Source organism: Herpailurus yagouaroundi, unplaced genomic scaffold (assembly GCF_014898765.1).
Source record: "Herpailurus yagouaroundi ecotype Mexico unplaced genomic scaffold, PumYag 250, whole genome shotgun sequence".
Lineage (NCBI taxonomy): Eukaryota > Metazoa > Chordata > Mammalia > Carnivora > Felidae > Herpailurus > Herpailurus yagouaroundi.
Window position 1 is genome coordinate 9,496,552 of NW_024412467.1, and position 13,774 is coordinate 9,510,325.

A 13,774-nucleotide genomic window follows, 5' to 3' on the forward strand; every position below is an offset into this window, starting at 1 on the left:
TTTTTTTTTTTTTTTTTTTTTTTTTTTTTTTTTTTTTTTAAGAAGGAAGAAACTGAGAAGTGTTAGAGTGAAACCTGAAGTTTTAATCGACTGCGTTCTGTAGCCGGGTAGGGCAAGGATGCAGAAAGGACACAGGAGGAACAGGGCAGAGGACAAATCTAAGCCTCGGGGCATTGGTTCTACACTCTGGGGCAAGGTCTTTTCTGGAAACTAATCGACAACACATTTGGGGAACACTGCTTTGCTGGTTCACTCCCTCCCCAGGCTCGTGTCTCTTGGCTCCACCCTGCTGGCTGGACTGACGGGAGGGTGCACCCAGGTGTCCCCTCCCGCCCGACAGTCTGCGGTCTGCTAGGGCCACAGACATTGAGCGTTCACGGCGCTCCCGTCCACAGAATCATCAGAGAGAGACACACAGAGAGAGGAGAGGCGCCCCCTGCTCTATCCCCAGCCTCCTACCTCGTTCTCTGAGCTCACGAAGACCTCACCTCAGAACCACGAGACGAGGGCTAATAGGAAAACTATCATAACTAGACTGTGCTGTCCAAGTCCAAGGAAAAGAATCTCACTTACTAACTCATCTCTTTTCCATCTCTAACTTGTAGCTAGGGAAGAAACAACGGCCACGAGGAATGACACACGAGGCGTCCCCCCAAATAAAACAGAACACTTTTGCTCGAGTTCTGTTGAACTCAATTGGTTTCAGAGGCTGATGAAATATAAACGGGAGCTCTCAAATCAACACCAGGGGGGTAACTCAAGTAAAGCAGAAACAACCGTAGGAAAAATCAAAATAGTTTCCAAGGAGCACACCAGGTCATGATTACTTCTTTTATGATTTTGAAAGCTGTTTGTTTTGTATATTCGCTGATGCTTTGGATGGGAGACACAGGGGAAACAGTTTGACATAGGTTTTATTTATTTTTTCAAATGTAGAACTTTCTCTTGGAAACATGTTAACAACAGTGGAAGTTTACAGGAATTTAACCAAAGCCTGTGTGACTCCTCCTAAGGCCTGTTCCCAACCACCAGTAAGGGCTCTTAGTTAAAAAAAAGGGGGTGGGGGGAGGGAGAGAAAAAACAAAGTAAGATAGTTTTAATTACTTGATCTACAAGAAGAGTAATGGTTAGCTTTATGTACGCACACAATGAAGGCTTAAGGCTACATCCTAATGTCTCAGAAATAGGGATTTTGCTATTTGGAGCACTGCCTCGCCCACAAAACTGTGATAAAGGGGTTGCTAGCATACATCATACTTTATATAACGTATATATGTGTTTTTAAAAAATATTTATTTATTTTGAGAGAGAAAGAGCACACGTGGGGGAGGGGCAGACGGATAAGGAGACCGAGAATCCCAAGCAAGCTCCCCACTGTCAGTGCAAAGCCTAATGTGGGGCTCGAACTCATGAACCGTGAGATCATGACCTGCGCGAACTCATGAACCGTGACATCATGACCTGCGTGGAAATCAAGAGTCAGACGCTTAACTGACTGAGCCCCCCAGGTGCCCCTATATTTTACAATATATGTAGAGAGATAGTGTTTTGTAGAGATTAATATACATGGGGGCTGTTACCTGAATTTATTCCTCTGTTTCTTTCACTAAGAAATGGGGGACTTTCTGTTGTGGTTCCAGGCAAACTTCCCAACTGAGCCTGTATTTCCAGGCCCTCGGGGCTGCTCAAAGGGTCCTTGGGTAATTCAGCTCCAATCTGGGGCCCGAGGTTCTCCACGGAATAAGTCACACCGACATCAGCCTGTGAAGAGGGAATGGCTCCATGAGAGTCAACATTTCTTAGAAAACAGTTTCTTGGAAAATGAAAACAATGTCACAAGGTCTGCTTGGCAAATATTTAGCCTACGAGTATCTGCAGCAGGCTGATTAGCCCCAGCCACCTGTACATGTTACCACGCATGCAGTGTGTGTTTATTTTTGAGAGAGATAGAGACAGACAGAGAGACAGAGGGCGAGTGGGGGAGGGGCAGAGAGAGGGGGAGACAGAATCTGAAGCAGGCTCCAGGCTCTGAGCCATTAGTACAGAGCCCGATGCGGGGCTTAAACCCAGGAGCTGTGAGATCATGACTTGAGCCAAAGTCCGATGCTTAAACGAATTGCCCAGCTGCCCCCAGATATGATTAATTTAAGGACCTTGAGATGGCATGATTATTCTGGATGATCCAGGTGACCTATGTGTAACCATGATTATCCTTAAAAGATGGAGGCGGAGGGAGATGTGGCTACAGACGTGGAGAAGGTGATGTGCCAGGGAAGCAGAGACACATTCGAGGATGTTACCAGCAGCGGATGAGGGAGGGTCACCAGCCAAGGAATGAAAGAATGTAGCTCTAGAAGTCAGGATGGGCAAGGAAAGGGATTCTTTCCCCAAAGCTCATTCCTGAAGGCAACCCACCAACTTTATCCCCAGCGCAGCTGACTGTAGCCCAGTGGAACTGATTCTGGACTTCAGACCCCCAGAATTGGAGGAGAATAAAATTGTGTGGTAGTGAGCCACCACATTTGTGATCATTTGTTATAGCAGCAATAGAAGTTAATATAGTATCTACTGGGAATCTATCAGGTACAAGCTACTATGCTGAGCACCCCAGAGGACGCCAAGCTGAACATGTTCATCAAGTGTGAAGAGTAAAGATACTGCTGTGTAAAAATTTTTTTGTCTTTTGTGTGTGAGAGAGAGTGAGTGGGGGAGGGGCAGAGAGAGAATCCTAAGCAGGCTCTGCGCTGTCAGCACAGAGCCTGACATGGGGCTCAAGCCCACGAACTATGAGATCATGACCTGAGCCAAAACAAAGAGTCAGCCGCTTAACCAACGGAGCCACCCAGGCTCCCCTAAAAAAGTTTTCTTTAAATGAAACTGTCTTTATTGCTTATGCTGATTAAAGAAGCAATAGAGACTCATTGAAGAAATAAATAACATAAAAGGAAACTGTTGATCAGTTTTGTGTCAACTAAGCTATGGTATTGTTATCCAATCAAACATGAATCTAATCATTGCTGTGAAGGTATTTGGTAGATGTGGTTCAGGTCTACAATCTGTTGACCTTAAGTAAAAGAGATTATGCTCAATAATCTGGATGGGCCTCATCCAATCAATTGAAGGCCTTAAGAGTAGAATTGATGTTTCCCTGAGGAAGAAGTTTTTTCTGTGGACTGTACCTTCAGCTCCAGTATGGTCCTTTCTGACCACCTATGCTATCGTGTGAATTGTGGACTTGGCTAGCCAGCTCCCATAACTGCATAAGCCAATTCCTTGTAGTACATCTATCTATCTATCTATCTATCTATCTACCTACCTATCTCTCCATCCATCCAGTCAACCATTATACTGGTTCTATTCTTTTGGTAGAACCCTGAATAATACAGGAACACAGTAAAAAATAAGTACCATACTCTACACTAATAACATCTTAGTATATTACTTCTTAGATGTGTTTGCTCAAAGAAATATAATCTTTAAAAACAAATTGGAATTGGCTAATTAGCACATGAAAAGATGCTCAATATCATTAGACATTAAGAATATGCAAATCAAAACCAGAATGAGATATGACCTCACATTCATCAGGATGACTATAATGAAAAAAAACACACACACACAGAAAGTGTGAGCGGGGGTGTGGAGACATCGGAGCCCTCGTACAGTGGAGTGGGAATGTAAAATGGTACGGCCACTTTGGAAAACAGTTTGAGAATTTCTAAAAAAATCAAACAGAGAGTTAGCGTATGACCCGCAAATTCCACTTCTAGGTATATACGCCCACACAAAATGAAAGCATACATCCACGTAAAAACTTGCACGCAAATGTTCAGAATTAACATTCAAAATATATAAAAAGTAGAAACAACCCAGACACCCATCAACTGATGAATGGATAAATAAAATGTGATATGTCCAGACCAGGAAATTTTATCTGGCAATAAGAAGAAAGAAAGTACTATTGCATGCTGCTCAGAGATGACGTTTAACAACATTCTGCTGAGTTAAAGAAGCCAGATGCGGAGACTGTTCCAGTTACCAAACACTCAGAATAGGCAAATTAATAGAAACGGAGTGTAGATTTAGTGGTTGCTTAGGAAGTAGGGGTTGGCCGCTAATGGGTAGTGGTTTCTTTTGTGGGCGGGATAAAAATGTTCTATTAGATTAGATTGTGGTGACAACTGTGAATTGTATAATATGTGGATTATATTTTAAGAAAGCTATATATAAATAATATACATCAAGTTCTATATTAAATGGTATTTAATATTTCCATAACCTGTTTTTCCCATTAAGGATATGTCAGGGACATTTGCTTACGTCAATATATATAGGTCTACCTCATTCTAGTTAACGGTGGGGAGTAGTCATTTATTTGATGACTGTAGTGTAGTCTATTATATACTATACTATAATTTATTCAACCAATTCCTACTGACGGCCATCTTGGTTGTTTCTATATATGCTTCTATATGTGTTTCTGTATATGTCTGCAATATAATGAACTATGCTGGCATAATATATGTGCATATATATATCAGTGTGAATTCACCCCATCATTCCATGAGAATAAATCCCTACATCTAAAGATGTACACATTTTCTATTAGTATGTGTTTCCAGAGGGTCCTCCATAAATCTTGCACTGGCTTACAATCCCACCCCTTCCTTTTATGAATCTCTATTCTTCCATACCAGTTCCACTGATCGTAAATATGTCAATACACTGTAAAAAGGGTCCGTATGTGATTTAGTAAACCACTGACTCCAAAATGCTGGCCCATGTCAAATTTTTCATAGTCCCACAGCAAAAGAAGAAAAATAAGAAAAATGTAGTGAGTGTTCCAAAAAGTTAAATTAATTCAATTTAAAGAGTTGGCATTTATTGGAGAGGCAGCGTGTTCTAAATATTGGTATGTTCAGGAAAAGTTTTCTCCAATCCTCGCTAACTCCCCTGCCCCCTTTCTCCTAGTGCTGGCCTTTCCTTCCTTGCTTGGGTTGATCAGCCAACCTCTTCTCCATCACACATACCAGTGAAGCCCCCTCAGTGTCCCCAGGGGACCTAAGCACATAAGCAACTTCTACAGAGTTTCGCCTTCTGGTTATTCTTCTCATGTCTATTGGTTTCATGTTTGTTGGTCCAAGGGGTGCTTTTCTTCTCCCCTGAGTATTAGAAGGTCCCCAGGACTGTACCTCCAAGGCCCCATGGTTTCCAGTAATTCCCTGGTACACTTGTACCAGGTTGTAGCTTCTTGGGGCAGCAGAAGGTGTTCAAGAAGATGCTTGAATTGGCTCTTGATGAATGAGTTTCCAGTGGGCAAGGAGAAATTGTCATTGTAGACAGAGAGGTTAAGCACACACAAAGAAGGGTACGAAACAATATTGTGAGCATATGAACTTGAATTATTCCAGGGGAGCAGAAAGATGGAGATAGAACGGGGTAGATGCTGAGTGGGAAAGGGAAGTCTTTTGTGATGAGTAAAGGGGCTTGATTTTATTTTGAATGCAACAGGAATCCTTTGTAGGGTTTTTGTGTATGGAAGTAAAATAAAATGATCAGTCATGTGTTTTAGAAAGATCACTGGGGTTCATTTAAATGAGGGGGGCTGAAGGAAACAAGGAAGGGACAGAGCAGGGCGGCCAATTACAATGATGGCAATTGTCCAGGTGAGCTCTGATTGAACGTGACCTAGGACAGTGGCAGTGAAACTGGGGGAAAGAGATGGAAGAAACATTAGAAAGGAAGACAGCAGACACCCTCTCCCCCCCAGCTCTTCCATTTAAAGGAGGGACAAATAGGACATCAGCATTAAACCCTTGGTAATCTCACAATAAAAATCACACAGATTTTAAAACACCTAAGCACGTTTGTTCACTTTCTGAAAGCTCTCCAAAGAGCTGTGGAATCCCTCAGAGGCTAAGTAGAAACCACAGTAGCCAGGTCCTGGCGGCTCCAACACCCACCCTCAGGTTCCTGTCATTCAATGACGATTTCTCGAGTGTTTGAACGTTCATGGGGAGACTCACGTAGCTCCTTATCACTGTGTTTACATAACATGCTGGCTGCAGCTAATCAACATCAGTTCATTGTGCTGGGGGTTAATTAGCTCTGTGCTTCAGGGCTGCATGGGAAAGTATGAAAACGCGACCAACTGAACAAACAAGCCGGCCAACAAAAAGTCGACAGATCCGAAATACCAATGGCCTACGGAGAAAGCATCAGAGCTCTTATGTGCTCTTTCTATCTCTCTCCATTTGTCTTTCTTCATAGACACAGTTACTGCCATGTAGTCCCTGTACCGTAAGCCGACCCAGGAAAAGTCTTTATGTGTATTACGTGCTATTATTTTATTATATAATAATAATCTTACTATATCAGACAGGGTCTCTCTCACGTGCACACACACATTTACAGATATATAAAATATATATTGTTATTTTATATATATATAAATATATAATATATAAAAATATATGTTGTTATATATAACAAAGGACAAGGAGACTCTGATGTTTTTTTTTCAGGTGCTCATAGTCCATGCTGACGGGAAAGAGCAAAGATCACGGGGCCCCCGGTGGCTTAGCTGGTTAAGGGTCTGACTGTGGCTCAGGTCGTGATCTCGCGGTTCATGAGCCTGAGCCCCACATCTGGTTCACTGCTGTCAGTGCAGAGTCACCTTCAGATTGTCTCCTTCTCTCTCTGCCCCTCCACCACTTGTACTTTCTCAAAAATAAAGAAACTTTTTTTTTTTTTTTTTAAAAGAACAAAGATCACGTTAGGTATTCTTGACCTCCTTTCCAAATAAACTATTGAAAACCAATATATGCAATGGCGGTGAAGCAGGCAATTTCACAAGCTCATTGTGTCTTGCAGGCCTTCGTTTTTTGAACATAGCAGGGCACTGAGTTACACATAGGGACGAGTTTTGCCATCTAACGTTTCCCATCAGAGACCTTGGAAAATTTAGCAACAACAAACAAAAACACGTCCATATTGGAGCTGAGAGCACACACGAATATTCTCAATCTAAAAGGCGGCCTTTCACAAAGATATTCTGTCATCTACAAACCAGAAAAATAGATTTAATTTTTTTAATTTTTATTTATTTTTGAGAGAGAGAGAGAGAGAGAGCATGAGCACACGTGCTAGGGGGGAGGGGCAGCGAGAGAGGGGGACAGAGGACCCAAAGCAGGCTCTTCGCTGATAGCAGCCCAAAGTGGGGCTTGAACTCATGAGCCCTGAGATCATGACCTGAGCTGAAGTCAGACACTCAAACGACTGAGCCACCCAGGCACCCCACAAGTCAGAATATATTTAAATTCCACATTTAATTATGTGACCCTCATTGGTTTCATCAAAGTGAGGAATCCAGGCCTTACCAAGAATCTTAACCCCTTTATTCTGACTTAGATCCCGTCTGCCTTCAAGCTCTGTTAGTGACCAAAGCTTAAATGGCAGCAAAGGAAGCACAATCTTTGGGCATAAGATAACATATACCAGGTTTCAGTTTCCAGAGCAGAAATGTAAGGTTCTTCTCTCTGAAAAACTAAGCATGTCTTTCAAATATCTTATCTATGTGCAACACATTCTGGAAATTTTAACCCAATTTCATAATCTAGACTTGAGAACAGACACAGTTCAGAGGCCAGAAATATTGACAAATTAATTACACTTATGCCTCTGGGGGCATCGCAAAAACAGTTTTCTTATTCTTTCTATGCATGCAGGGTTTTTATTTTCACACCAATGAGAAGTCTATCTGCCGTGGAGGGGATCAGGAGGTGGGTGGGAGCTTTGACTTTGTTTCCTGGAGATGAAGTTGTGCAAACGTACAGATTCGAAGGGCGTCTGGGTGGCTCAGTCGATTAAACATCCAGCTTCAGCTCAGGTCATGATCTCGAGGTTCGTGAGTTCAAGCCCCGCGTCGGGCTCTGTGCTGACAGCTCAGAGCCTGGAGCCTGCTTCGGATTCTGTGTCTCCCTCTCTCTCTGCCCCTCCCCTGCTCGTGCTGTGTCTCCCTCTCTCAAAAATAAATAAGCATTAAAAAAAAGAAGTAGAGATTCGATATGTTTATATTTTGTGTCAATTCTATTTTATGTTTCATTGTCTTGGGGATACAATCTTATTAGTTTTAGAATTGAAAAGCCATGAATTCTAAGCTAACAGTTATGCATGGGAATCATCAGCATTCCAAAAAAGGTATTATTTTTAATTACAGACAGGGCTGTTTTTTGTTTGTGTTTCATATATTTGTTTTCAGTCTGGAAGTGTTATAGGTTCTGTTCTAAAGCTTTTGGGAAACACATTTGCCAAATAGTTTGGAGGGAGTCATCTGTCATGTCTCCCTTGGACTGAAACCTTAATCACATTATTGGCAGGTGTATTTTTTTTTTTAATTTTTTTTTCAACGTTTTTATTTATTTTGGGGACAGAGAGAGACAGAGCATGAACGGGGGAGGGGCAGAGAGAGAGGGAGACACAGAATCGGAAACAGGCTCCAGGCTCCGAGCCATCAGCCCAGAGCCCGACGCGGGGCTCGAACCCACGGACCGTGAGATCGTGACCTGGCCGAAGCCGGACGCTTAACCGACTGCGCCACCCAGGCACCCCTGGCAGGTGTATTTTATAAATATATTTGTCTGTAGACATATAAGAAAAAAAATGGGTTCTTCAGCATTTGATTTTCTAGTTTATGTCTAACGAACATTGTAACAACTAGCAACCCTCCAAAAACACTCAAAAATACCCTGTTTTAAAAATTAGGACTTGAAGAAGTCATTTAGTCCCTTTTGCTGATGATAAGCCAGAACTTTCTTGTCAAAGGTTAGGGGGAAACTGTGAGGGGTCCTTAGGGATTGTCTATTCCAACCTAGTCTGTTCCCTTTCATAATAAGACAGAAACTCGGAGTTCATCATACAGAACATTTCCCTCATTGAGAAAAGTTCCCCATGCTTTTCTTATTATGCATTATTTTATTATCATGTCTACCTGCCATGTTAGACTAGGGTAAAAGTGAAGACAAAGTCAGTAGTCTTGACAAGTTTGATTTGGAATATTTTAAAAGTTGTGCCACTAAGGAACATAAATATTTCATGCGCGCAAACCTGTACATCTCATTTTAAAGACACTGGTGAACCACTGAACGTTCAGCCTGTACATTTAGGAAGTTAGCAAAAATAGCACTGTCTGGTAGCTAGAGAGCGTTTCATTAGTGATTATGCCTTGGCTGGATCAGGTTTCCAAAGTCTACCACTTGGGGTGGGGAAGGAGGTATATGCGTGAATCGACCCTCAGTCTATTTTCAGGCTATTTATTTTAATATTTTTTTTTAAGTTTTATTTTTAAAAAAAATTTTTCTGAGAGACAGAGAGACAGAGAGAGAGAGAGTGAGAGAGGGAGAGGGAGAGCGTGAGCAGGGGAGGAGCAGAGAGAGAAGGAGAGAGAGAGAAACCCAAGCAGGTTCTGTACAGTCAGCACGGAGCCTGGTATGGGGCTTGAGCTGAGATCACCACCTGAGCCGAAGTCAAGAGTCAGATGCTGAACCACCCAGACTCCCCTATTTTCAGGTGATTTTAATACTGAATTTACTCCTTGCTGACTGTTGTTGGTCTAGTTATGCAACTAGGAGACAAGAAGATACCAAGGATCGGAGGGAGTGGGAGGGACACCGGGTCCCTCAAGAAATGGTCATTAGTGCCTGGTCTTTATCAGGCGCTGTAGTAAGCAGGGGGGATTGCAGAGACAAAGAACAGTTTCTGTCCTCAAGATGATAATAACAACTCAGGATGGGAAGCAAACACAGACATGAATAAATACAATACGATGTTTTGAAATATGGTAGGAGAAGGTATAAGTCCTGCCAGTGTAGTAGCCTAGCGGGGTGGGGAGCAGGGTCAGGAAAATGGTCTTGAGTTGTCTTGAAAGATGGGTACGTATCTGCATGTGGCCCAGCACGGAGGACGGGGAAAGGTCTGAAAGGAGGGAAGACAGCAGGTGCAAAAGCATGGAGATAGAAACGGAATGGATTTGGGGAGCCACGAGTAGTGAGGTTTGACCAGCAATGAGTGTGGGAAGAGACGAAGCCGGAGAATTTGCCAGGAGGCAGCTCAAAGACGGCTGGTAAGGGGCGCCTGGGTGGCTCAGTCGGTTGAGCGTCCGACTTCGGCTCAGGTCACGATCTCGCGGTCTGTGAGTTCGAGCCCCGCATCGGGCTCTGTGCTGATGGGTCAGAGCCTGGAGCCTGCTTCCCCTTCTGTGTCTCCCTCTCTCTCTGCCCCTCCCCCGTCCATGCTCTGTCTCTTTCTGTCTCAAAAATAAATAAACGTTTAAAAAAATTTTTTTTAAAAAGATGGCTGGTAAGATGTGCTAAGGAGTCAGGACTTTATCTTACATAAATCACTGTAATAACAATTGTACTGACTCATATTGAGCACTTATTCTGTGCCAGGCATTGATCCGATCATTTTACGTGAATTGAATTCATCAATCTTTGTGACAACTCTGTAACATAACTATTATTCTGATTATTGCCCTCATTTTACAGATAAGGAAATCAAAGCACAGAGATGTTAAATAACTTGACCAAAGTCACACAGCTGAAACAAACAGTGAACCCAGAAATCATAACTGAGGTAGTCACATTCTTTGACCCCTGGTGTGTGTGCCTACCTAATGCTTTGGGAACTGTTTTTTTTTAGCAGAGGATGACATTACCAGATTTTAGAACAATGGCTCTGGAGGTCATGCGAAGCCCGGAGCTGGAGCACAGGTGGGGGTGGGCAGAGGAGGAAGGATCCAGGGAGACCAGGGAGACTTGTCAAAACCCCAGGAGAGAGGCAATGACTTTCATGCCCAGGGAATTCAGGAAGAGACCCAGAAACCCTTCCAAACCCAGGGAAGCTTGGCTTCCAGGGACCCAGCATATCTGACACTCAGAGAGGATTGCTTTTCATCACTGTCTCCTGCTCTGTGCAACAGTCATTTTCAGTAATAACCTTGAAATGAAACAAATGATAATGGCCAGATAAGAAACACAAATGGTGAAAATGTCCTTCTCTGGAAGTCTCATGTGTAATCGCACCAGTCAAGTAAATAAAAAAGATTTTTTTCGCACAAAAAAGAGAAAAGCGCAATGGGTTAGCATTTTAAATCATATTCGTACAGTTTTTGGAGAAAGGGAGAAAAATGTATTCCTACATATTAATCAAAGCAGAAGTAATGAGGGGCGCCTGGGTGGCGCAGTCGGTTAAGCGTCCGACTTCAGCCAGGTCACCATCTCGCGGTCCGTGAGTTCGAGCCCCGCGTCAGGCTCTGGGCTGATGGCTCGGAGCCTGGAGCCTGTTTCCGATTCTGTGTCTCCCTCTCTCTCTGCCCCTCCCCCGTTCATGCTCTGTCTCTCTCTGTCCCAAAAATAAATAAAAAACGTTGAAAAAAAATAAAAAAAAAAAAAAAAGCAGAAGTAATGAGCAAGTAAGAGGACCAAGTTGTTTCCAAGAAGCCCGTAAATCTATGAGGGAGGAGGAGCTTTAAACACACACTTGCTGTGTGAGAAGCGAGTGGTACAGCGGTGGTGTTTGGGCTCAGTGCTGAAGGATAAGCAGGAATTGCATCAGGGGACCTGGGAATGGGGCCTGAGGAGGGCACTCCAGGAGGATGGAATGGCATGGGGAACAGCATGGACTGTGTCAGTGACTGGTGGGACCGAACCCTGCAGATTCTCGGGTTGGCAGACCCGAGAGTCCTCTAGTGTGCAGGGCTGGACAGGACGACATTACAAAGCCTGGTGGGACCGCGGGTAGAGGGTTTTGCATGCTCTGGAGAATTTTTTCTTAGGAAGACAGATGGCAGTGTGGGAGGCAGAGAGTACCCTGTGCTCACGGGGGAGGCAGGAAGACCCAGTAAGAGGGAATAGGGCCCTGAACTCAGACAGAGGTGGCTGGAACAGAAAGCAGGAAACAGGGGCTCCAAGTGGCTAGGTGGGTTAAGCATCTGCTCAGGTCACGATCTCACGGTTCGTGAGTGTGAGCCCCTCTTCGGGCTCTGCGCTGGCAGTGCTGAGCCTGCTTGGGATTCTCCCTCTCTCCCTCTCTCTCTGTTCCTCCCCTGCTTGTGCTCTCTCTCTCAAAATAAGTAAGCAAACAACAACAAAAGCAGAAAACAGTGTCAAGATGGGTAGGCACCTGGGCACAGGCATCCACAAGGGCGCCAGGTCCTAAGCCTGAGTTTCAGCCTTTACCAGCTTCCAGTTTGTTTTTTGATGTACTCCAAGAGCCCAGCAGGTGTGCTGTGGGGGTGTGTGCATGCGTGCACCCCCCCCCCACACACACAGTAGGTGCTGTAAGTGACACCAAATGGCACCTTGCACATTGTCTGCTAAAAAAAAAAAGGTGTGCTCTTGAGACAGTAGCTCCAAAAATGCCCTTTAGGAAGGGTGACCGTAAATCCTGGTTTTCTGCCAACAAGATGGGCTTAAATCAGACCAGGCAAATTTATTAATAGCGTTCCTTTTCGCTCCTAAAAGTATTCTGCTTTTGGTGATCAGTTATATGGTATTACTACCTTTGGGTGACCCCTCTCCAAGGGGTACCATTGTGCCTTCCCAGCTCGGTTTGTGGAATACTGACCGTGGTGAGCACGGGACGAAATCCTGGACCTCATTTCTGTCTGGACCAACCCATCCCTCCATGCCCCACCCTGGAAAAAATTCCCCTTCAGGCCTGCAGAAGAATTACCGGGATGGCAACCTTGAGAGAGGGAGCAGAAAGAGTACTGGAATGAGACTCCGAAAATTAGATTCTATCTCTAGCTCTGCCCCCAAACAAGCTGTGCAGCCTCAGGCAAGGCGTTCTCGTCTCTGGGCCCCAGGGTCCTCAGGTGGGAAGCAAGAGGGCTCAGCCAGATGGAAGGCCTCTACCGTGTCTTTGAGCCCTTAAGTAATTCTCAAAGGGCCCACTTTCCGGAAGCGGGTAATATAAGGCACCTCCCAGGATCTCCCACCCTCCCCTGAGCATCCCCGCCGGCCCCAGCTCTGCGCGGGTCGCATGGCTCTACTTTTTAGTGCCCCGGGGTGTGACCAACTTCGCAGGTTCTTGACACACAAAAGGCTCTCAAAGCTAGTCCTACAGCAGCGGGGTCCTGGACACGACAGCAGTGAAACACAGACCGGTACAGCTGCTCCCATCCCTCCCACCCTGTGCCCACCCACCGGGAGGGCTGCGAGGCCCCTGCGGACCCAGCTCCAGCCCACTCCAGTCGCTCCCCCGCCAAGCGTGGCAAAAGGCCTTGTGCCTGCTTGTCTGTTTTGTTGGTTTTACCTTAAATCCCTCATCCCAGCCCTTCTTGGGCGCGGGGACGCGTGTCTGGTCCTCAGCAGCCTGGGAAGGTCCGCAGCCCATGCCGCGCGCTCCACCTCCGGCCGGGCCTCCAGGTGCGCCCCCGGGGATCGCTCCCTGCCGCGCCCCTGAACCTCACCCCGCCGCCCCCTCCCCTGCGCCCCGCGTCCTGCACCGTGCCCCTGCGCCCTGCGCCCGTGCCCCTGCGCCCCTGCACCCTGCGCCCGTGCCCCTGCGCCCCAGCACTCTCCCACTTGCGGCACTGAAAGCCTGGGCTGGAGGCGCTCGGCGTCTGGGCAGTTGCCGGGAACTGTTGCCACAATAAACCGCATCAGCGGACCTGGGACTTTTGTAACTGGAAACTGGAAGGCCGGAGGCGTCTAAATCACACCTAGGACGCAACTTGCAGCCCTCTCCGTTGAAAAGTGAAGGGTGAGGGGCG

The 13,774-nt window shown here is 45.4% G+C and overlaps 1 protein-coding gene across 1 annotated transcript in view; it reads right to left on the reverse strand.

Moving 5' to 3' along the window:
- STMND1 (stathmin domain containing 1) overlaps positions 1–13,465 on the reverse strand; it is a 26,869-nt gene extending 13,404 nt beyond the window's left edge. Inside the window, exons 1-2 of the mRNA XM_040460552.1 lie at positions 13,315–13,465; positions 1,581–1,761 (exon numbers count right to left, since the gene is read on the reverse strand). Coding sequence (XP_040316486.1) covers positions 1,581–1,761; positions 13,315–13,395 — 262 coding nt within the window. The 5' untranslated portion in view covers positions 13,396–13,465. The remainder of the gene's footprint in view (positions 1–1,580; positions 1,762–13,314) is intronic.
- Between the last annotated feature and the right edge of the window lie 309 nt (positions 13,466–13,774).